The sequence below is a fragment of the Budorcas taxicolor genome, chromosome 12, assembly GCF_023091745.1.
Source record: "Budorcas taxicolor isolate Tak-1 chromosome 12, Takin1.1, whole genome shotgun sequence".
Classification (NCBI taxonomy): Eukaryota; Metazoa; Chordata; class Mammalia; order Artiodactyla; family Bovidae; genus Budorcas; species Budorcas taxicolor.
The window spans coordinates 33,727,415-33,749,193 of NC_068921.1; the positions used below are offsets into that span (position 1 = coordinate 33,727,415).

Sequence of the window (21,779 nt, forward strand, 5' to 3'; positions counted from 1 at the left end):
GCTCCATCTGCACCCAAATTTCATTAAAATGACAAACAAGGGGGCAAAAAGCAAAAGGAATGAGAAAAGCTAGCAAGCAATGACTTTGAAGCTACTGAAACTGGAAAACAGACAGACCAACAGTTGCTGACATGAAACAAAAGGCTGAAATCCGGCTTCCAGATTTCAGGGGATCAGCCTGTAGAAAGCTAATTCACATCTTGGGAGAAACTGAAATAACAACAAAATCCACACCAGCAACGTGGAGCAGCAAAGGCAGAGCTCAAACCGTGTTGGGATAGAAAGTGTGACAACGGTACATAAGATGTCCAACCAGCCTAGGCATTCTATCAGCCCAGGAAACTCAATAGGGTCAACTAATCTCATTAAGCCTCATCTCAGGCCAGCCCAGAACGTCATCGATGCTGTTTTTGCCCTGATACTTAAGACACGAATGCTTGGCAGAGGGTGGCTAGACCTTTCCAGTACCCCATAAAAACTGATGGTTTCTTAAAGCAGAGAAATGATTAAAAACTAATGATGACTTTTTACTTGGTTTTGTGTTTTTCCAAAGTGTATCTTTCTTCACTGATGTACCTCATTGATTTAATGAACTCATTTTATGAAAAGTTTCAAATAACCAGGTAACTGTTACATAAGGATAATATGTCATAAAGTAAGTTATCAGGCTGCCAATTTTTTTGTTCAATAAATTGTAATTTCCTAGTGAGAAAAACAAAAAAAAAGCTAATGGTGAGTTAAGATACTCATAAGACAGCATCACTGTGCAGGTAGAGCAAAAGGAGCCCTGCTCACAGACTGTCTGCCTGCTGGGTGTCACTGGGCAATAACAGCCCCGCCACGTGCAGTTACCTTCTCGATGATCTCATAGCACTCCTCCAGCCGCTGAGTGCGGTCCTTCAGGATGGTGCTGGCTTCCTGGTAGACTTTGAGCCACTCCTCATAATCCCGCTCAGTGAGGTCAGCGTAAGCCACACACAGAGTCCGCAAGCCTGCAAGACAGCCCCAGGGTCTCTCGGTGAGGCTGCTGGTGATGAGCCAGCAGGGGACTTACCTCTGGGAGACACCGCGTGACCCCACCAGCGTGTGCAAAAGTGATACAGACCATCGGCTCTGTAGGGTCACTCTGACTCCACGTTCACACGCTCAAAAGGGGAATTTAAAAGCAATTTTATTTTAATATAAACCAGCTCTTCTATAGATGCTGACAGTAGAGAAGAAGCCATAGGAGTGAGCCCCCAGCAGCAGAGCAGGGCAAGAGCTGGGCATGACCCACACCCAGGAGGAGCCAGGGCTGGAGGGCAGGAGCACCAGTCAGACAGCAACAAAGGCCCAGCACGCCACCGCGCGAAAGACACGGGCTTCAATCAGCCAGGCTGTGTGTGTGCGTGTGCATGTGTCCCTGTGTGGGAGTGTGTTCCCAGGTGTGCATGTGTCCCTGTGTGGGAGTGTGTTCCCAGGTGTGCACGTGTGTTCCCCCATGTCCCTGTGTGTGTGTGTGTGTGTCCCTGTGTGGGAGTGTGTTCCCGTGTGTGCATGTGTCCCTGTGTGGGAGTGTGTTCCCAGGTGTGCACGTGTATTCCCCCATGTCCCTGTGTGTGTGTGTGTGTCCCTGTGTGGGAGTGTGTTCCCGTGTGTGCATGTGTCCCTGTCTGGGAGTGTGTTCCCAGGTATACACGTGTGTTCCCCCATGTCCCCATGTGTGCATATGTCCCTGTGTGGGAGTGTGTTCCCAGGTGTGCATGTGTGTTCCCCTATGTCTCTGTGTGTGTATGTGTCCCTTGGTGGGAGTGTGTTCCCGTGTGTGCATATGTCCCTGTGTGGGAGTGTGTTCCCAGGTGTGCATGTGTGTTCCCCTATGTCTCTGTGTGTGTATGTGTCCCTTGGTGGGAGTGTGTTCCCGTGTGTGCATATGTTCCTGTGTGGGAGTGTTCCCAGGTGTGCATGGTGTTCCTCCATGTCCCTGTGTGTGTGTGTGTCCCTCGGTGGGAGTGTGTTCCCATGTGTGCATGTGTCCACGTGTGCATGTGTCCCTGTGTGGGAGTGTGTTCCCAGGTGTGCACGTGTGCTCCCCCATGTCCCTGTGTGTGTGTGTGTGTCCCTCGGTAGGAGTGTGTTCCCGTGTGTGCATGTGTCCCTGTCGGGGAGTGTGTTTCCAGGTATGCACGTGTGTTCCCCCATGTTCCCATGTGTGTATGTGTCCCTTGGTGGGAGTGTGTTCCCGTGTATACATGTGTCCCTGTGTGGGAGTGTGTTCCCAGGTGTGCATGTGTGTTCCCCTATGTCTCCGTGTGTGTGTGTCCCTCGGTGGGAGTGTGTTCCCGTGTGTGTATGTGTCCCTTGGTGGGAGTGTGTTCCCGTGTGTGCATGTGTCCCTGTGTGGGAGTGTGTTCCCATGTGTGCATATGTGTTCCCATCTGTGTTTCCCCGTGTCCCCGTGTGTGTGTGTGTGTGTCCCTCAGTGGGAGTGTGTTCCCAGGTGTGCATGTGTGTTCCCATGTGTGTGTGTCCCCCTCAGTGGGACTGTGTTCCCACGTGTGCGTGTGTGTGCCCCTACATCCCCGTGTGTGCATGTGTGTGCACAGACATGGGTACACATGCCCACGGGAGCCCAGGGAGATGAGGAAGCAGTGGCCAGCACTCACGCAGGGGCCCGGCTCTCACTGCACCCATGTGCAGGGGAGCCTGACATCAGTCTGTCTAAAGCCCTGCAGAGAACTCCTTTCCTGTTCTCTGTGGGTTCAGTGGGTTATTCTCGCCAGAAGTCAAGGGCAAGCCAGTGTCATAAGGAAAACAACAACAAGGGGAGTTTTCCAGAAAGGGACTAGAAGACGATTCTGTGCAGCATCAGGTGTGAACCCGCCTCACCCGCGTCCCCTGGGTTAAGAGCTGGGGGGTTCCTGTGTAGGTCGCAGAGCACAGCTGGTCTGGGGCCTCAACTCTTGTCACTGCCAGTGGCACAGAACACCAGGGTGGGGACGGGGTTGGCACGAGACCACCACTCGCCTGTGAAGCAAGCCAAGCGCTCCCCAGAGATGACAGGTGAACGTGAAGGCTCACTGGAGTGCTCCCTGAAAGCACGGCTCTGCCGGCAGAAATAACATTTCCAAACTCCACTCACCTTCCGTGGCAAAGTACTCCAGGTGGCAGAGAGTCTCCTCCATGTATTTTGAATCTTTTGAAAGTCTCTCAAAAATCACGTTATCCTATAAAACAGGGAAACGCTGTAATTGGCAAACCGTTAGGCCAGCTGACCCTTCAGCGCCGCAAGCCCAGCTCTGACTTCCTGGTTTCAATCCAGTGCACGCCTGAGTGGGGAAGGGGAAGGACAGCTCTGGGCTGGATGCAGTCATGAGCTGTGGAAAGCAAATCAGCTGTGGGTCCACAAATTGGGGAGGACCCCGGGTGTCAGGAGGATAAATAATCAGGAACACAAAGGGGCCCACATTCACTCAGATGTGCGAAGCTCCCAGTGGAGTTTATAGTATCCTTTGCAGAAGTGGGAAGCATAAACACACACCCTATACTGTCCAAGTGTCCAGTCTCTTCCTAGCGCCGCCGGACTCCCACCTGGGGGTGGGCACAACCTGCCAGGCACAGAATCCAATTCAGCTGAGAACACATGGTATAGACAGTTCATCACCCAGGGATTATTCACATAACCTACAAAAGTAGGGCTGCAGAATTGCAGGCCACAGATGATGCAGCAAATATGTTACAAACAGCAACGTTTTAGGCTCCCCCCCAAATTTTTTAAATCTAGTTTGGTTTGGGGGGAGGCAAGTTGGAAAAAAATTAAATCCTATAATACTTCGGGCACCTGATGCAAAGAGCCAACTCATTGGAAAAGATCCTGATGCCAGGAAAGACTGAGGGCAAGAGGAGAAGGGAACACAGAGGATAAGATGGTTGGATGGCACCACTGACTCAAGTGATCACCGACAAACTCACTTGAGTTTGAGAAGGCTCTGGGAGATGGTGAAGGACAGGCAAGCCTGGTGCACTGCAGTCCATGGGGTCGCAAAGAGTCAACCCTAGCATAATCTGGAGCTTAATGAATTCACACAGGATGCCTTTAGAATTCACACACATTGCCCACTTTTAAAAACTCTGGTGACAGTGTGCTCAAATACTTCTTCCCACAACTGGTAAAGATCAGTAAGATTCCCAATGTATCGTTGATCCTAGTATTATTCATATTTCCCGACACAGACTCAAGAGCTGACCTTAATAAAGCTTTCCTTCAACACATAAGACCACAGTTTTACAGAATGTAGTTTTGTGAGTCAGGCTCATAAGCAACAGCATCTTTCCCTAAAGATTTAGATTCAATGACCAGGAGGCAGAGGACAAAAAGCCTGACGTAGGAAGTAACCAGAGGGGACCAGAGTGAAGATGGACCACAGATGGACACTGCCTCAAGCCTGCCACACAGCCTCTGTGGTGAATAAAAACCACAAATACTGAGAACAACTACTAAAGAAAAAATACACACCAGAATCCTTAAAAGATTAAGTCGCTGCAGTCGTGTCTGACTCTGTGCGAGCCCCTCGGCTGTTACCTCCCAGGCTCCTCTGTCCATGGGATTCTCCAGGCAAGAAGGCTGGAGTGGGTTGCCATGCCTTCCTCCAGGGAAACTTCCTGACCCAGGGTCCGAACCCACATCTCTTACGTCTCCTGCATTGGCAGGGGGCTTCTTTACCACCCGGGAAATCCTAAAAGATCACAGGTCAACACAAATGATTGCATCTCTCCCAGTCACAATGCAATCAGAATTCACACATCAAGGATTCTGGAGGACACAGCCAGCTACTGTTTCTGAAACCAACCACTGACTGTCCTGGCCACGCTGGCTTGAACCCCCGTCATGGTCAGCGGGCTTTTACCTCTCAGTGAGCTTCAGGAGCCTTTCAACCTGGGTGACCATAAGCGGTGCAGAGAATGGCAGTTAAGGGAGAAGCAGGGGTCCCCCACCGTGCAGACATCAGCCAGTACTTACAGCCCCTTTACAGTAGAGTCGAAGCTGTCCTGAAGGAGTTCGCACTATCACAGACATTCTCTTTCTGTCACTGTAAGGGTACAGACACCAAGGAAAAAAACTCTCATTGCTGTTTTACAGGATCACATCCTGTGATTAAACAGTAAGCAGCCCAAAAGGTGGTCTGGCTGCCCCAACCTCCGTTTTCCCTAACTTCCTCCTCCAAGTTGAAATTTGTGTGCCACCTACTGTCTTATTTACATGCAGGGGACATAGTGAGGTGAAGTCGCTCAGTCGTGTCCGACTCTTTGCGACCCCGTGGACTGTAGCCCACCAGGCTCCTCTGTCCATGGGATTCTCCAGGCAAGAATACTGGAGTGGGGTGCCATTTCCTTCTCCAGGGGATTTTCCCAACCCAGGGATCAAACCCAGGTCTCCTGCATTGCAGGCAAACGCTTTAACCTCTGAGCTCACTAGCACAGCTCTTGATGGCAGGAGAGACAGAAATAGGGACCTTGAGTGCCTCCTCTGGGCATTTTCTTCTGATGATACTCTGTCCATGTACTCTTATTGCACAGCTCAAAAATATCCAGTCACATGCCAGGTAACAAAGGGGAAGATTGAATATGAATCCACTTCCCTCAAAAGCATCTCATCCTGCCTTCTTTTGACTGGAGTGAAAAGAGATGATGGGTTCCGAGAACCTCGTGATTTAGCACTGAGGTCCCTCCGTGGTTCCTCCCCAGCACCCCCGCCAGCACATGCCTCCTTGCACATCTTCCATCAGGACCCGCCCTCTCCCTCTGATTCTTCTTTCTGATCAGTATACATAGAGTTTAAGAAAAGAGAAACATACCTGGAGAATTCCAGGACATTCAGGATTCCAAATGTCTGTTCCTGTCCCATCTAGAGGAGGAAAAAATAAAAAGCTCTTACCTCTCTTACCTGAAGTGCAAAGCATTAACATCTCAAAACAACCGACTCCCCACTCAAACCTCTCTACTCACACCTGCTCCCCACGCCTTCCCTCCTCCATGCTCTCTCACTCTCTCCATCTATTCCCGGTCAGACGCCTTCCAACCTGTACGGGTCCCCGCAGTTAGTCTGGTGGGGTCCCAGCGCCCCCTTCTGGTGGAAGCTTCTCATTTCCTCCACCAGGAGTGACCATCCCACTAGCTAGCGACAGCGTCATTTCCAAGACACACAAACAAAGGACACGAGCTACACAGGTCTATCCCAAACCTGGGGCCAGTTAGGCTCATGAATCCAGAAGTCTTCACACTTCGTATAAGTATATACACACACTACACCCCACTACATTCCCACAGGGCTGGCTGGGACTGCACCCTGTTATGTAACACATGGGTTTTCTGCAGCGTTAGTCGCTCAGTTGTGTCCAACTCTTTGCGACCCCGTGGACTGTAGCCTGTGCAGCAAGGTATGTGGCTAGGTGAAAGTCACACGGAACAGACGCAGCGCTGTGGCAGTCCCATTAGGTTTTGCAACCAAGTGTCCACACCCCAAATTCAGGGGAATTCTGAAAACAACTCGGAATATGATATAAGTTTTGCATGTAAGTAAAAGAATGGACTGCCGCCAGGTCGGGAACAACATGGACTTATTACACCAGATGGGCATGGACTTCACACGCATCCATGAGATCCGAGGACACAGAAAGCCAAGAGCTGTAAAAAGCCACAAGTCCTCCCCAAACGGAGGGCGGGGATAGTTAGAGGTCCCTCACCCACCAAGACAGTGAGCGTGGCCCCTCTCAGCTCATTACAGAAAACACCCGTCCCACCCACCCGTGTCCCTACTGCCACCCCAAGGTCCCTATCTGACCTCATTCCTGATTTAAACCTTTTCTTATCCCCAAATTTCTCCCTCTGGCTCCTTGAGAGGGAAACTCAGAAAAAATTCAAATGCCTTGATTTCAAGGGGGGGAAAAAAACCCATATCAAAAAAAAAAAAATTTCAGTGCCAACTCCGTGCTCTGCCAGCCCCAGAGACTAGAGTCAGAGACCGAGGGCTTCAGAGAGACAGACACGGACCCGCCCCGAGGATGGGGTTGGGGCAGGGGCTGGATAGGGGATTATTCCCAACAACTGCAGACCCAGTATCAGGCTTCCCATGTTCTCTCCCGCACATTATTCCACATCAGCGGGTGGAAGACCATGGGTAGTGCCTTTGAGAGAGAAAGATGATAGAAATGCAAAAACACAACCCTGAGCCAACAACATAAAACCACACAACCCTGAGCCAGCAGAATCACACAACCTGTCAATTCTCAACATGCCTAGTTTCACAGACAACCAGCTCTCCTGATTGCAACAGACGTTATTATATCTAACAGACAGCCTTCCAGAAAGGAGGTGACCAGGAGCATCCGGCGGTGCCTGGGGCTGTCACTTACGGCCTCGATGATGACAGAGTAGGGTGTTCTGGCTGTGAAGACAAAGCCCAGCTTCCGGGCCCCTTTGACCAAAGCGGCTTCATCTGTCAATAAGAACAGAGGAGGCATTGACTCATTTCTGGGATGGATAGCATTCTGTTCAGCAAGTGTTATTTTTCACATGAAAAAAACCCACACCAGCGACAGACGTCTGGCCTTCCGTGCAGTAAAGACCGGGGACCTAGAAGGTGCCCACTCACTGCTTGCCCCCTACTAGGGTCCAGAAAGGAGCACCTCCCTCAGAGGAGAAGCTGTGGACCTGGAACTGGTCCCCAGGACACTCTGCAGCCAGCGGGAGACCGGAGGCACATGGCGGCGCGTGGCAGGGCAGGGCCGGCAACAGCGCCGCAAACACCCAGGGGTTGGGGAAGGGGGCAGCGGGCACCCCGGCCGCAGGGCCTCACCTGGGGAGGAGGCCTGGTACATGATGCTGTCCCCATCCCTCTCGGGGACCACGGTGTGGCACACGGCCAGCAGGGTCAGGAACTCCTGGATGCAGGGTGCGGTGGGCTGCAAATGGAGCCAAGATTAGCAGCTGTCAGGACGCCCCTGACCTACTTCAGGGTCAGGCTCAAGGGACCTCCTGCTTAGAATCCAGGGGTTCCTTCCTGCTCCCCTCAGAACAGAGGTCAGGAGCCCCAGTGTGGACTCCAGGCACACCTGCTCGTCATCCAGCTCATCTCCTGCAGCTTACAACCCGCTACTCCGGGTACCTTGTGATGTATTTGATGCGAACTAAACCCTTAAACTGTTTCTAAGCGAACGAGTCTCTTATGGACCAGTTTGCTGTTTGACCATTTAAATCCCTTGCTACTGCCACCCTGTACTTTCTCCTTACCCTTCACCATTCATTCCAATGTGAACAGACCATTGCAGCCATCCATCTGCACTATCACTCTCAACCTGACACTCTTTGAGGTTGCTTGAGTCCTTTCTCAGACAGCAAGTCCTCACTGGCGCTCGTTTCTTTAACATCTTAATTAACACTCCACTCCTCCACAGAAGGTTCTTCTGAGACGCCACTCTTCTGCTTAGAAGACCTCTAGCCGAGTAGCGCCATCTACCTCTGAGACCAAAATCCAGGAAAGGACAGTATCAACGTCTGTGATCCTGACACAGAGCACAGCCTTCAGCAGCATCCTCTGTGCAGCCTGGACCACCTGGTCAGCATCTCTGGAGCTGAAGCAGGACGGCTGCATCCCAGCCCGGGAGCGTGGGTGCCTTCCATGCTCACATCTCTGAACACCGCTGGGAAACTTCTAGCATCAACAAATAGGCACTAACTGAAATATAGTATAGCAGACCTCCTCACTGAAAATTCAGAGAACATTTTAAGTATATCTATCTCTTCACAAAATTTGGGAAAGATAAAGTTTTAATGTTGCTCGAACTTACCTAATTTTAAAACTGATTTTTTTTTTTTTTAAGAAAAGTCATATTAGGTCTCATTTATACTGGTTAAACTGGTTGTGAAATGCTCTGATCACTGAAAAAGTTAGTATTTTTCAGAATAGCCTTTAGAACAAAAATGCGTTTATATGGACCAGCAGTAAATCCTGGTTTGCTACAACAGTTCAGAATGTGACATCACAGTTAAGAATCCAACAGATTAAGATTCTGACTCTCATTTCTCCATCTGTTTGCTGGGTAACTTTTGGCCAAGTCACGTTTTCCGTGCAGCTCCCCATCATCTCTCTGAGGTGACTCAGGTGCTAAAGGAAATATACTTCAAATGTCTAGCACATAAGTAGGATGCTATAAATCCTGCATATTATATCTTGTTTCCTAGATGATCCTAACCAAAAGATACTGTAATTACTTTCCAAAATACATGATCTCTTAGATTCACAACTATGAAGAAAGAGTCTTGCAGAAATCTTACAAAACAACAGAAATCTCAAATGCTAGTGAAGTCTACGATCAGACTCATCTTGATGTGCTTACTTTATAATTTCACTGCATACTTAATTAGGCCCCAAATTAAGTTATGCAAAGTGTTCTTCACAAACCGATCATTTTCCTAAAGTACAAACACCATAGGAGTGAAGCCACATCTCTTCCCCAAGTTCCAAAATAGCAACTTTCAAGATGCTACATACATACATAAATGCAAGTGCATCATAAGATGTTTAATGTCCCAGAAGTGAATGATGGCCCTTACATGATGATCCTCCATATTCTTCAAGAGCCTGGGGTCATCAAAGTCGCAGGAATCACTAGGTGGAGGAGGAATCCGGCTGAGAAGAGAATAGCAGATATTACTCAGCTCCAAAGTTCCTTTAACTCAAACCTAGGAAGAATCTGTCTTCAGAAAGAACCACACATAAAAAACCTAAAAATTTATATTAAACTTTTAAAGATTTGAAATATTGTGTGTTATTTCAAACCTCAAGACAGTAAATGTCACACCTGACTATAAACAAAATAAGGATGGTCTCTGACTTACATTGTTTTGACTTAATAACTTTTCAGTGGTGCAAAACTGATAAGCATTCAGTAGAGACTATCTTTCAGTCTTTGAATTTTGATCTCTCCACAGGCTGGCAACACATGGTACAATCCTCTCTCATGATTCTGGGCAGTGAGTGTATCCCCACCATCACAAGGGTGAACAACTGAAACACAACCGTGCTGGACCCAGACAGCCACACAACAGATGAATTAATAGACAAAACGTGGTGTGTATATATATGGAATATTACTCAGCTTTCAAAAGGAATAGAACTCTGATACATGCTACAACATGTATGTTACAGCCTTAAAGATATTATGCTGGGAAGTGGGAAGTGAGCAGGACGTATCAGACCGATAGCTGGGTATTTTTGTTAAAAGCCCTGTAGCATGATTGGACTTTCAAAATCATACTCGTGTTTCATTTTTATTCTGGTTCTCTCTTTAAATAACATGCAACTTTTATTTTCAAAATAGTCAGGTGAGAAATGCTAATATAAAACTGTTCCAAAGCCTTTCCCACTAAAGTAGAAAGAACTGTTAAAATATACTTACGAGAAATCATCTGAGGATGGTTCCCTTGTCAGTTCTGGAAAATGACTGCCAGAGAGAGAAACAGAGTCGTTACAGAGCTGTGATCAGAAACACAGGTATTCACACAAAGTACAAGCTCAGCACAGATCATCCATTAGGCTACTAAACAAGCCTTGGTAAATTTAAGAAGATTGAACTAGTAAGCATCTTTTCCTATCACAAGATACAAAACTGAAACTCAATCACCCCCCAAGAAATGGAAGATTCACAAATATGTGATGATTAAACAGCATGTGAAGGAAAAACCAATGGATAATGAAGATATTAAACATGAAATCCCAAAATACCTAGAGACAAATGGAAATACTAAAACTTGCAGAATGCAGCAAAAGCAATTCTGAGACGTTTTATAGCAATAAATGCCTACCTCAAGAAACAAAAATCTCAGACAACTTTACACCGAAAATAACTAGAAAAGGAACAAATAAAACTCAAAGTTGGAAGGAAATAAGGATTAGAACAAAAATAGATGAAATAGAGACTCAGAGGTCAATAGAAAAACAATCAATGAAACTAAAAGTTGCTTCCTTGAAAAGATCAAGTTAAGAAATCTTTAGCTAGACTTACCAAGAAAGAGGGGACTCAATCAGAAATGAAAGAGAAGACATTACAACTGACACTACAGAAATGAAAGGATCACAAAAGACAACTATGAACAATTAGATGGTAACGAATTTGACAACCTGAAAGAAACGGATAAAGGCCTAGTAACACACAACCTACAACAGAAAATCTGAGTACACCCATTACTACTAAAGAAACTGCATCAGTAATTTAAAAACTCCCAACAAAAGTCTGGAACCAGAAGGCTTCACTAGTGAATTCTACCAAACATTCAAAGAAGAATTAATACCAACCATTTTCAAAAAATAGAAGAGGAGGGAACACTTTCAAACTCATTTTACAAGGTCAGCATTACCCTGATACCGAATGAAAAGAAACATCACAAGAAAATTACAAGCCAATATCCCTGAATAACAGACACAAAAATCCTCAGTAAAATATTAGCAAACCATATTCAACAATACATTAAAAGGGTCACACACAATGATCAAGTGGGATTTATTCTAAGGATGGAAGATCAGTTTAGTACCTTCAAATCAATATGACAGCACCATCCACATTACCAAAATGAAGAATAAAATCATATAATTGCCTCAATGAAAGAAAGTGACAGTGAAGATTGCTCAGTTGTGTCTGACTCTTTGTGAACCCATGGACTATACAGTCCATGGAATTCTCCAGGCCAGAATACTGGAGTGGGTACCCTTTCCCTTCTCCAGGGGACCTTCCCAATTCAAGGATCAAACCCAGGTCTCCCACGTTGCAGGTGGATTCTTTACCAGCTGAGCCACAAGAGAAGCCCAAGAATACTGGAGTGGGTAGCCTATCCCTTCTCCAGTGGATCTTCCCGACTTAGAAATCAAACTGGGGTCTTCTGCATTGCAGGCAGATTCTTCACAAACTGAGCTATGAGGGAAGCCCCAATATATTTGCCTCAATAGATGCAGAAAAAGCATTTGATAAAATTCAAAATTCACATATAATGAAAAAAAAAACTCTCAGCAAAATGGGTATATAAGGAATGTACCCCAATATAATAAAGTCCATATAATATATGACAAATCCAAGGCTAATATCATACTCAACAGTGAAAAGCTGAAAGCTTTTCCTTTAAGATCAGGAATAAAACAAAGATGCCCACTCTTATTATTTTTTTTCTCAACATAGTATTAGAAGTCCTAGCCACAGTAATTAGGCAAGAAAAAGAAGTAAAAGGTATCCAAGTAGAAAAGGAAGAAACAAAACTGTCACTGTTTATAGATGATATGATATTATATACAAAAAAAAAACTCTAAAAGATTCCACCAAAAATCTGTTAGAACAAATTCAATGAAGTTGCAAGATACAAAATCACTATACAGAAATCTGTTGCATTGCTATATATTAGTAAAGAACTATCAGAAGGAGAAATTAAGGAAACAGTTCCACTTATACTTGCATCAAAAAGAAGAAATACTTAGGAATAAATTCAACCAAAGGAATGAAAGATCAAACACTGAAAAGTGTAATACATTACTGAAAGAAATTGAGCAACACAAATGAATGGAAAGACGTTCTGTGCTCACGGATTGGAGGAATTAATGTTGAAATGTCTATACTATCCAAAGAAATCCACAGACCCAATGCAATCCATATCAAAATTCCAAAGGCATTTTTCACAGAAATACAGCAATTCTAAAATTTATACAGACTCACAAAACTTTGAGAAATAAGAACATAGCCAGATGCATTATGCTCCTTTTAAAAAAGGAAAGTGTTGAGATCAAAACATGAAGTAGAAATGTATACTTACTAGATTGTAAATATAAAGTTACATATTCCTTGAGATTTCTCATAGGTTAGTATTTATAGAAATAACCATGTTTTAACTGTTTTAAATTGGGACTCGTTCAGTTTTAAATATCTTCAGTAGTAATTATGAAACCAAATCCCTTATAAATACCCTTTCAAAGTATCAGAAAGTCAAGGTATTTGACTAAGTGGCTAAAAATAAACTTCTTTTGTTGGAAGAACATGAATAAAATTCAGTAAGTTATAAAGACACTCACCCATAGGTTACCCCAGCAATGCTACACTTTTTGAAGTTCATGATATTGCATGTAAGAGTTCCTGTTTTGTCAGAAAATAGATATTTTACCTAAATCAAAGAGAAAAATATATGCCAAGAATGTAATAACATGCAAAGATACATTAAGTGAAGTCTTTTATTCTACATTTTTCAAAATCGGTATTAGTTTTCAAAGGTAAATTTCCTTAGGCAAGCAAAACATATTTTATAATTAAATATATGTTATATATCATAATTATATATTGTAAAACTAATATATTTTAAAGCTTAAGACCACAATTCTGGAGTCCAAGTGTGTGGAAACATACAAAAGAGATTTCAGTAACAGCCCTGAATCCATTTAACATCAGTAAGCACTAAATTTTGCCACAAGGCATCTCAATGACATTTACACAGAATTCATTCTTGTGTCTAATACATCAAGACAACAAACTCAGACAGTGGCAACCACAAAATATTTGTTTTTAAAACTCCATCCCTTGGTTGGACTAAGAAAGCATGTCCTGAAATAGCACAGAACACTAAGCTTTTCAATCACCATCATAGTGAGGTTACATAAAGGCAGCGTGGCACTGCAACAGATTAACGTAACTTTCTAAGGCACAAAGTTCTATAATTTAACACGCTAGGCTCTCCATATATAAAGGTGAAAAGAGAAATTCCTGTGAAAGTCAATAAGCAAACCATTTAGACATGATTAACTGAGTGCACAAGAGAGGAGCCCACAGGCATATGTGCTGTTATGGTCTGCCCTCCTGGGTGGACGCTACGATGGGGTAAGGGCAAAGAACTCAGAACCACAAGGGAAGGGAGTCCAGGTCAGGCTCTGAACCGTGCAGGTTGGAAAAGTCACCTCAGCCTTCTGGGACTCAACGTCCACGTCCATAAGGGTTTGGCTAGAAGGTTAAGTAACATTACTCCATGTCTAACTTTCTGGGAAATTACGTCATAGATTAGTGAGAGGGGAGTAATTAACAGAACTGTCTCCAGCAAAATTCCAGTTTCTCAGTGACTTTCTAAAGAAGGGTCATGACTGCAGCTGGATGTGAGATGGATTCCAGGAATTCCCAAGAACCGTGCTAGGGAAGTCACACTGCACTGTTTTTATACAAGACAGATTAATAACAAGAATTGTATACTCTAGACTTTTCCTAACTGATACAATATAAGCAAATACTAAGAATTATTTTCAAAGTACCTTCAAGTAATGATTATTAATGATCCTAAAGAAGTCAAATAGTACACAGAAATATGAAATCAGTACACTATTAAAGTAATGAATGCTTTAACCATAAACAAGTTTAAATATAAGCTTTATCTGGAGTAAGACTAGGGGTATAAAAAGTTCAGTAGAATCAGCCTTTCAAAAGCAGTATCTCTTTCTGTTTCTTTTTTAAAAGTTAAAAGATGATATCAAAATATTTTAAAATGACAATTTTATAATAAGGAACTAAGATTTTTCTATTATTCTGCCTATTGGATTTTGACTTGTCTTTTCAGTTCCAACTCAGAACTACTTCCCCACGCAAACTTTTCCTATTCTCAATTAGGATGAACTATCTCATCGTGGGAGCTGGAGGACACTGAATCCTTCAATCATTTGGGTCCAGTTCAACAGCATCTGAGAACAAAGTTACACTAACCATTATGCTAAAATGATAAAGGCAGACAAAGATGACCAAAGAGCTCGTCTCCACACCTCTGAACAGGCTCCGAAATCCCAGGATGGAAACAGACACACAGCACTGTCACTCTTTTTTACTGTATTTATGTTTGGAGAGACTGTTGCAGAAACACTGAAGAGAGGTAAATTAACTGCTGGGAGACTGGAGCAGGGTTCAGAGAAGGCCGGTTTAGTCTGATATATACTGCACTCGCTTCCTGCGGTTGTTGGCAGAATCATATAAGATAAGTAAATAAAGTGAAATTATAATCTGTATTAAAGTGCATTCAACAGACCGAGACTTTGCAGTGATTTCAACTCACAATGAGGACATAATGCAAAGTGTCACTTAGTAAAAAGGCAATAGGGGTTTGGGGGTGATGGTGGAAAAGAAACTGAGTCCTTGAAATATTACAGAGATGAAAGCAGGAACATGTGAGAGATTTTATGGATTTATATCCTTCAAATTAGCCCCCACATAAAGTCCCTTGGACAGCAAGGAAATCAAACCAGTCAACCCTAAAGGAAATCAACACTGAATATTCACTGGAAGGACTGATGATGAAACTGAAGCTCCAATACTTTGGCCACCTGATCCAATGAGCCAGCTCATTGGGAAACACCTTGATGCTGAGAAAGATTAAGGGCAAAAGGAGAAGAGGGCAACAGAGGATGAGATGGTTAGATAGTATCACTGACTCAATGGACATGAGTTTGAACAAACTCCAGAAGATAGTGAAGGACAGGGAAGCCTGGTGTGCTGCAGTCCATGGGGTCTCAAAGAGTCAGACATAACTTAGCAACTGAACAACAACTCAATACCCAAGCCTCTTAACCATCGTCTTTGCTTTATTTGCTCCTGATTAACAATCTTGCATACAAAGTGACCTTGCTCTATATTTTTTGTACTAAATTTGTTGCAGGTGATAAGATCTTCTAGGTGATAAGATCTATCCATGTCTCAAAAAGCAAGTCAAGATCAATTAACATTTGTATTGAATAATACCTCCAAATACTACAGAGCTCTTCAGACATCAAAACCACCTTTATGGAGAATTATTTTTGCACAATCTCTCCACAGTTCTTCCAACACTTGTCTGCCCCCGTGCTCACATCACTGTCCCAAAGTCCCCAAGAGGCTCTCACCTGGCCAAGCTCTTCATTAAGGTTTGACGTCCTGGCCATGGCAGGAGTGTCATTTCCCAGATAATACATATCTGTGTCCTGAGAGAGAGAAAGGAGTAGGGGGACTTCAGCAAATATCCACCGTTCATCACTCATTTAGATTAAGAAGAAACTCAAAACAGGTAACTCAAACAAATGCTAATTTTAAATTTAGTGGTGAAAATACAGGGTCTGTTTATGTAGAAAAACACTGAGATACAGGGGAAAACATGGTATTTATTTATAGCCAGAAGATTTGGCTTCCAGGCGATCATTTCCTAACCTAGACTAACTCGTACTTCTGACCTTAGCTAATACCTCATTCAAAAGGTTGTTGTGAAGCTCAAATAAAAATGCCCATGAAGAAAAAAAATGCACATTAAAGTGTCTGGTCATCAAATACTAGCTGCTGAGGTCCAGTGCTTCACGACCATGGTGGGTCCTTGAAAATTCCACTTGGACTCTTGCAACAGAACCCAAGTTCACAGTCACTGTGAATTTTGATATAAAGAACACTTAAGCAGACACACCTAAGAGAGCTTTCCTTCTACACTATAAAGCATGAGCAGCTGCAGCCACTTCATGCCCATGCACTGGAAGACAGAGACCTGCTTGCCCTCTTCATTATCCCACTGACGCTCCTGAGCGCACCTGCCTGTTTCATGGCCCAGGAAACTGGGACACTAGGTTGACTAGTCACCACCACCACTAGCTCAGGGACAACCTTGCCCAGTCTCTAGGCAGTGAAATCCCAGATCAAATTATAAATCAGTGACGCTCCTCTTTTTCTGGAGGCCCAGCTTCATCACTAAGGCTCCGACAGGATATTAGGAAATGACACGTCCCCAGCAGCTCTGCTTCCAGCCCCGTGTGATTCTCACCCAGTTTATGAAGAGGGCTTGTGTGTACTTCACAACCTCGAGAGTCACCAGCAGACTGATGGGAATCAGATTGTTGTAGAGGATGATGAAAGTCAGCAGGTTGTATCCGAAATTGTCTGAGGTTGCGTCTGCAGAAGAAAACCACAACATGTGCATAGCTTGGTCTCCGTTCAGTATCCCTGTACTTTATTACGCTGGCATTTTTCTGAAAGATGTTCACAAGAGAAGTTGATTGGCTTAAGCGTACATTTAGAGATTCAAGTTGAAACAGTTACTGAGCACCTGCTCTGTGCCATGAACTGTGGATACACAAGGCTGTGATGACACAATTCCTTCCAATAAAGAGCTGGCTTCCAATAGGAGGCTTTGGGGGAAGGGGGTGAGCCCAAGTCAGCATCTGCCAAGGTGGTCATGCAGCAGGAGATATCGATTAAAGAGGAGTTCACAGGCATGCAGACACCGCGGCAGCAGGGGTTTAATGGGACGGCACAGGCCCAGTCACTCAAAGCCGTCCAGGAGAACGGAGGCTTAAGACAAGTTCTGGAGGATGGCACAAAGGCAGCTAACTGAAAAGGATGCAGAAAAGAGGACAGGAATACCTACAACCTCACTAAGGTAGGAGTGTATTGGGGACACCCTGAAGAATTGGTCAAACTGGGGCAAGTGTGAACAGGCAAAATAGGTGCAGACAGGGAGGCAGACAGGAAGCTTTGAGCCTATTTACAGAAGACAAGAGGAAGAATGTCTTAATGGAGCACGGGCCCTAGAGGAAGAATCTGAAGCCGAATCAGCTAAGGCGGGAGGAGGGACCAGGAGAGGAGGCAGAGGTACAGGGTCTCTGAGTGTCAAAGAGGAAAGTTCTCTGAAGTCAAAGCTCTGATACGGATGGCACAAATGTGAAGTCTGATGGCTTTTACTGGATGCTTTTACAAGGAATAGAGCACTGAATGGAAAAAAAAAATAGGTAAATTCTTCACTGTAAATCATGCAGCTAGTACTGGAGTTTGATGTCAGCTGAGCAATTTAAATGACAGTTTCCACAAAGCTTATATATCTGTATAGTGTCACTGTTGTTTATGTACCTAAACAATGACATGCTGCAACTAATACATATTCAAATTCATCTGTCTTCACGTTTGAATCTAAACATACAACATGGTTGAAATCCATGTTTTAACAACCAAAATCAAGCAATTTTCACCCAACCTAAGAACAGAATGGGAAAGACTAGAGATCTCTTCAAGAAAATTAGAGATATGAAGGGAACATTTCATGCAAAGATGGGCTCGATAAAGGACAGAAATGGTATGGACCTAAGAGAATCAGAAGATATTAAGAAGAGGTGGCAAGAATACACAGAAGAACTGTACAAAAAAGATCTTCATGACCCAGATAATCATGATGGTGTGATCACTCATCTAGAGCCAGACATCCTGAATGTGAAGTCAAGTGGGCCCTAGAAAGCATCACTACAAACAAAGCTAGTGGAGGTGATGGCATTCCAGTGGAGCTGTCTCAAATCCTGAAAGATGATGCTGTGAAAGTGCTTCACTCAATATGCCAGCAAATTTGGAAAACTCAGCAGTGGCCACAGGACTGGAAAACGTCAGTTTTTACTCCAATCCCAAAGAAAGGAAATGCCAAAGAATGTTCAAACTACCGCACAATTGCACTCATCTCACATGCTAGTAAAGTAATGCTCAAAATTCTCCAAGCCAGGCTTCAGAAATATGTGAACCGTGAACTTCCTGATGTTCAAGCTGGTTTTAGAAAAGGCAGAGGAACCAGAGAGATCAAATGGCCAACATCTGCTGGATCATGGAAAAAGCAAGAGAGTTCCAGAAAAACATCTATTTCTGCTTTATTGACTATGCCAAAGCCTTTGACTGTGTGGATCACAAGAAACTGTGGAAAATTCTGAAAGAGATGGGAATACCAGACCACCTCACCTGCCTCTTGAGAAATGTGCATGCAGGTCAGGAAGCAACAGTTAAAACTGGACATGGAACAACAGACTGGTTCCAAATAGGGAAAGGAGTACGTCAAGGCTGTATATTGTCACCCTGCTTATTTAACTTATATGCAGAGTACATCATGAGAAATGCTGGACTGGAAGAAACACAAGCTGGAATCAAGATTGCCGGGAGAAATATCAATAACCTCAGATATGCAAATGACACCACCCTTAAGGCAGACAGTGAAGAGGAACTCAAAAGCCTCTTGATGAAAGTGAAAGAGGAGAGTGAAAAAGTTGGCTTAAAGCTCAACATTCAGAAAACGAAGATCATGGCATCCAGTCCCATCACTTCATGGGAAATAGATGAGGAAACAGTGGAAACAGTGTCAGACTTTATTTTGGGGGGGCTCCAAAATCACTGCAGATGGTTGAAATTAAAAGATGCTTAAAAAGAAAAAAAAGATGCTTACTCCTTGGAAGAAAAGTTATGACCAACCTAGACAGCATATTCAAAAGCAGAGACATTACTTTGCCAACAAAGGTCCATCTAGTCAAGGCTATGGTTTTTCCAGTGGTCATGTATGGATGTGAGAGTTGGACTATAAAGAAAGCTGAGCGCCAAAGAACTGATGCTTTTAAACTGTGGTGTTGGAGAAGGCTCTTGAGAGTCCCTTGGACTGCAAGGAGATCCAACCAGTCCATTCTGAAGGAGATCAGCCCTGGGATTTCTTTGGAAGGAATGATGCTAAAGCTGAAGCTCTAGTACTATGGCCACCTCATGCGAAGAGTTGACTCATTGGAAAAGACTTTGATGCTGGGAGGGATCAGGGGCAGGAGAAGAAGGGGACGACAGAGGATGAGATGGCTGGATGGCATCACTGACTCGATGGACGTGAATCTGAGTGAACTCCGGGAGTTGGTGATGGACAGGGAGGCCTGGTGTGCTGCTATTCATGGGGTCACAAAGAGTCGGACATGACTGATCGACTGAACTGAACAACAGAAGTCCCAATGACTTTTCCCATCTATAAAGTGGCAACAAGAGTCTTCCTGGGCAGTTCAAAATGTGTGAGCTTTCTATATGAGATAACTAGGAAAGGCGGAAAAAATGTCTTCATCAGTTTAACCAAAATATAAAGAAAGGTGGGAATAATAATTATCCCAAGAAAATACTTCAAAGTTTAAAATTCAAATGTGTTACTCAACTTATCATTATTTATTTTGTCATTAAATTTTATTTATTTTTCTGGAATTGCTGTGGAAGGAGATTAGCAAATCTTCTCTCAAAACAAGAAGCCATAAAACTGGACAGAACTATCAGAACAAGCATTCAAAGTGCTGAGAAACCGATCAGAGAGCACACGAAAAATTCAAAAGCATGCATTCAAGAATAACTGCTCAATCTCAATGAGTGGGAGACTTTGGCATTTAAGCCAAAGTCTGTGTTTTCCTTCTCTCCCCCAGATCCATGTTGCTTAAGTTCTGCTCTGGGTGGTAGGTGGGGAGGGCCCTGAGGACTGGCAACTCTCATCCCCGCCCCCACCCCAGCCCACGTAGTGTAAATTCTATCCCAGGGTGGGACAGACTGTCAGAACAGGAACAGCCTGAGGGATCCGACAGTATCTGAAGCAGAGCATAAAACTGCCATGCCTAGGGCACTGTGAAAAAACAATAGACATCCCTGATCAGGGAAGACAAATCTCTCCCAATACTAGTAGGGGCAAACAAACCAGCAGAGGAGACAGAAATTAAACAGGCAGATCCGCGGAAAGATGGCCAAGGGAAACTAGCTAAGATTATACCCCGCCCTGGTGGTCCAGAGGACAGGTCCACGTGCAAGGCTGCACCTGCTCACGAGACGGGACAAGTCCTTGTGAGCCTCTAGTCCCTGATTGAATGTTAGGTCGATTTTAAACTTCCCATCAGTGAGGCCAATTCCGAAGCCACACACAGATCAAAGAACTGGCCCCTCACTGGCTTGAGGGAAGGTCAGGACAACCTCTGACCACCCACTGGCTGACTTCTAAGCTATGCTGACCCCCTAAATCCAAGATAAAAACCTGGGATGATTTGTTGCTATCCAGTTGGCCTTACAAGAAATAACAAAGGAAATTCTCCAGGACAACAGGAAGTGACACCAGACAGCAATTCAATGTACATAAAGAAACAAGGGCAATAAAGGGAATTATATAAGTACTTATAAAAGAATATAATTACATATGTTCTATACTTTTACTTGGATTTTTTAAGTGGTAAAAGATTATAAAATTGCACGATGGACTTATCTAGATGTAACATGGCAGCCGGTGGTTTAGCTACTCAGTCATGTCCAACTCTTTGTGACCCCATGGACTGTAGCCTACCCGTCTCCTCTGTCCATGGGATTCTTCAGTCAAGAACACTGGAGTAGCCTGCCATTTCCTTCTCCAGGGGATCTTTTCAACCCAGGGATTGAACCCATGTCTCTTGCACTGCAAGCAGTCTCCTGCAGAGCAGGAGAATTTTTTTTTACCTACTCAGCCACTAGGGAAGCCCCGATGTAAAATACATGTCAGCAAAAAGAAGCCAGGAAACAAAAGAAGGAATGTGAAGCAAAGACATGACAAGTTGGTAACTCAGATACACAGGAAGAAATGAAAAGAACTGGGAATAAAAGTAAATAAGTAAGTTAAAGTGAAACAACTCTATAAATACACTTTTTTTTTTCTTTTTGCTTCTTTAAGAGACATAAAATTATGTAGGCAGTAAGTACAACATTGTACTATTGGCTTGATAACAAAGACGGATATAATACACATGGTAATAACAACACACAGTAGGGGAGAGAACAGACCTACAATGGAGTAAAGTTTCTGTATTTTATCGGAATTGAGTTAGTATTAATCTGAAGTCGATGCTGATGAATTAAGACCTATGCCGTAATTCCTAAAGCAACCACTAAGAAAATAACCCCAACACTAACAATCAAAAAGGAATCATCTGGGATTCTCCTGGTGGTCCAGTGGTT

The 21,779-nt window shown here is 44.1% G+C and overlaps 1 protein-coding gene across 1 annotated transcript in view; it reads right to left on the bottom strand.

Moving 5' to 3' along the window:
- LOC128057765 (phospholipid-transporting ATPase IB) overlaps nucleotides 1-21,779 on the bottom strand; it is a 402,538-nt gene that overhangs the window by 327,741 nt on the left and 53,018 nt on the right. Inside the window, exons 11-21 of the mRNA XM_052650261.1 lie at nucleotides 16,816-16,943; nucleotides 15,917-15,994; nucleotides 13,088-13,176; nucleotides 10,437-10,481; nucleotides 9,592-9,667; nucleotides 7,835-7,940; nucleotides 7,392-7,474; nucleotides 5,835-5,884; nucleotides 5,000-5,069; nucleotides 3,122-3,206; nucleotides 853-992 (exon numbers count right to left, since the gene is read on the bottom strand). Coding sequence (XP_052506221.1) covers nucleotides 853-992; nucleotides 3,122-3,206; nucleotides 5,000-5,069; nucleotides 5,835-5,884; nucleotides 7,392-7,474; nucleotides 7,835-7,940; nucleotides 9,592-9,667; nucleotides 10,437-10,481; nucleotides 13,088-13,176; nucleotides 15,917-15,994; nucleotides 16,816-16,943 — 950 coding nt within the window. The remainder of the gene's footprint in view (nucleotides 1-852; nucleotides 993-3,121; nucleotides 3,207-4,999; nucleotides 5,070-5,834; nucleotides 5,885-7,391; nucleotides 7,475-7,834; nucleotides 7,941-9,591; nucleotides 9,668-10,436; nucleotides 10,482-13,087; nucleotides 13,177-15,916; nucleotides 15,995-16,815; nucleotides 16,944-21,779) is intronic.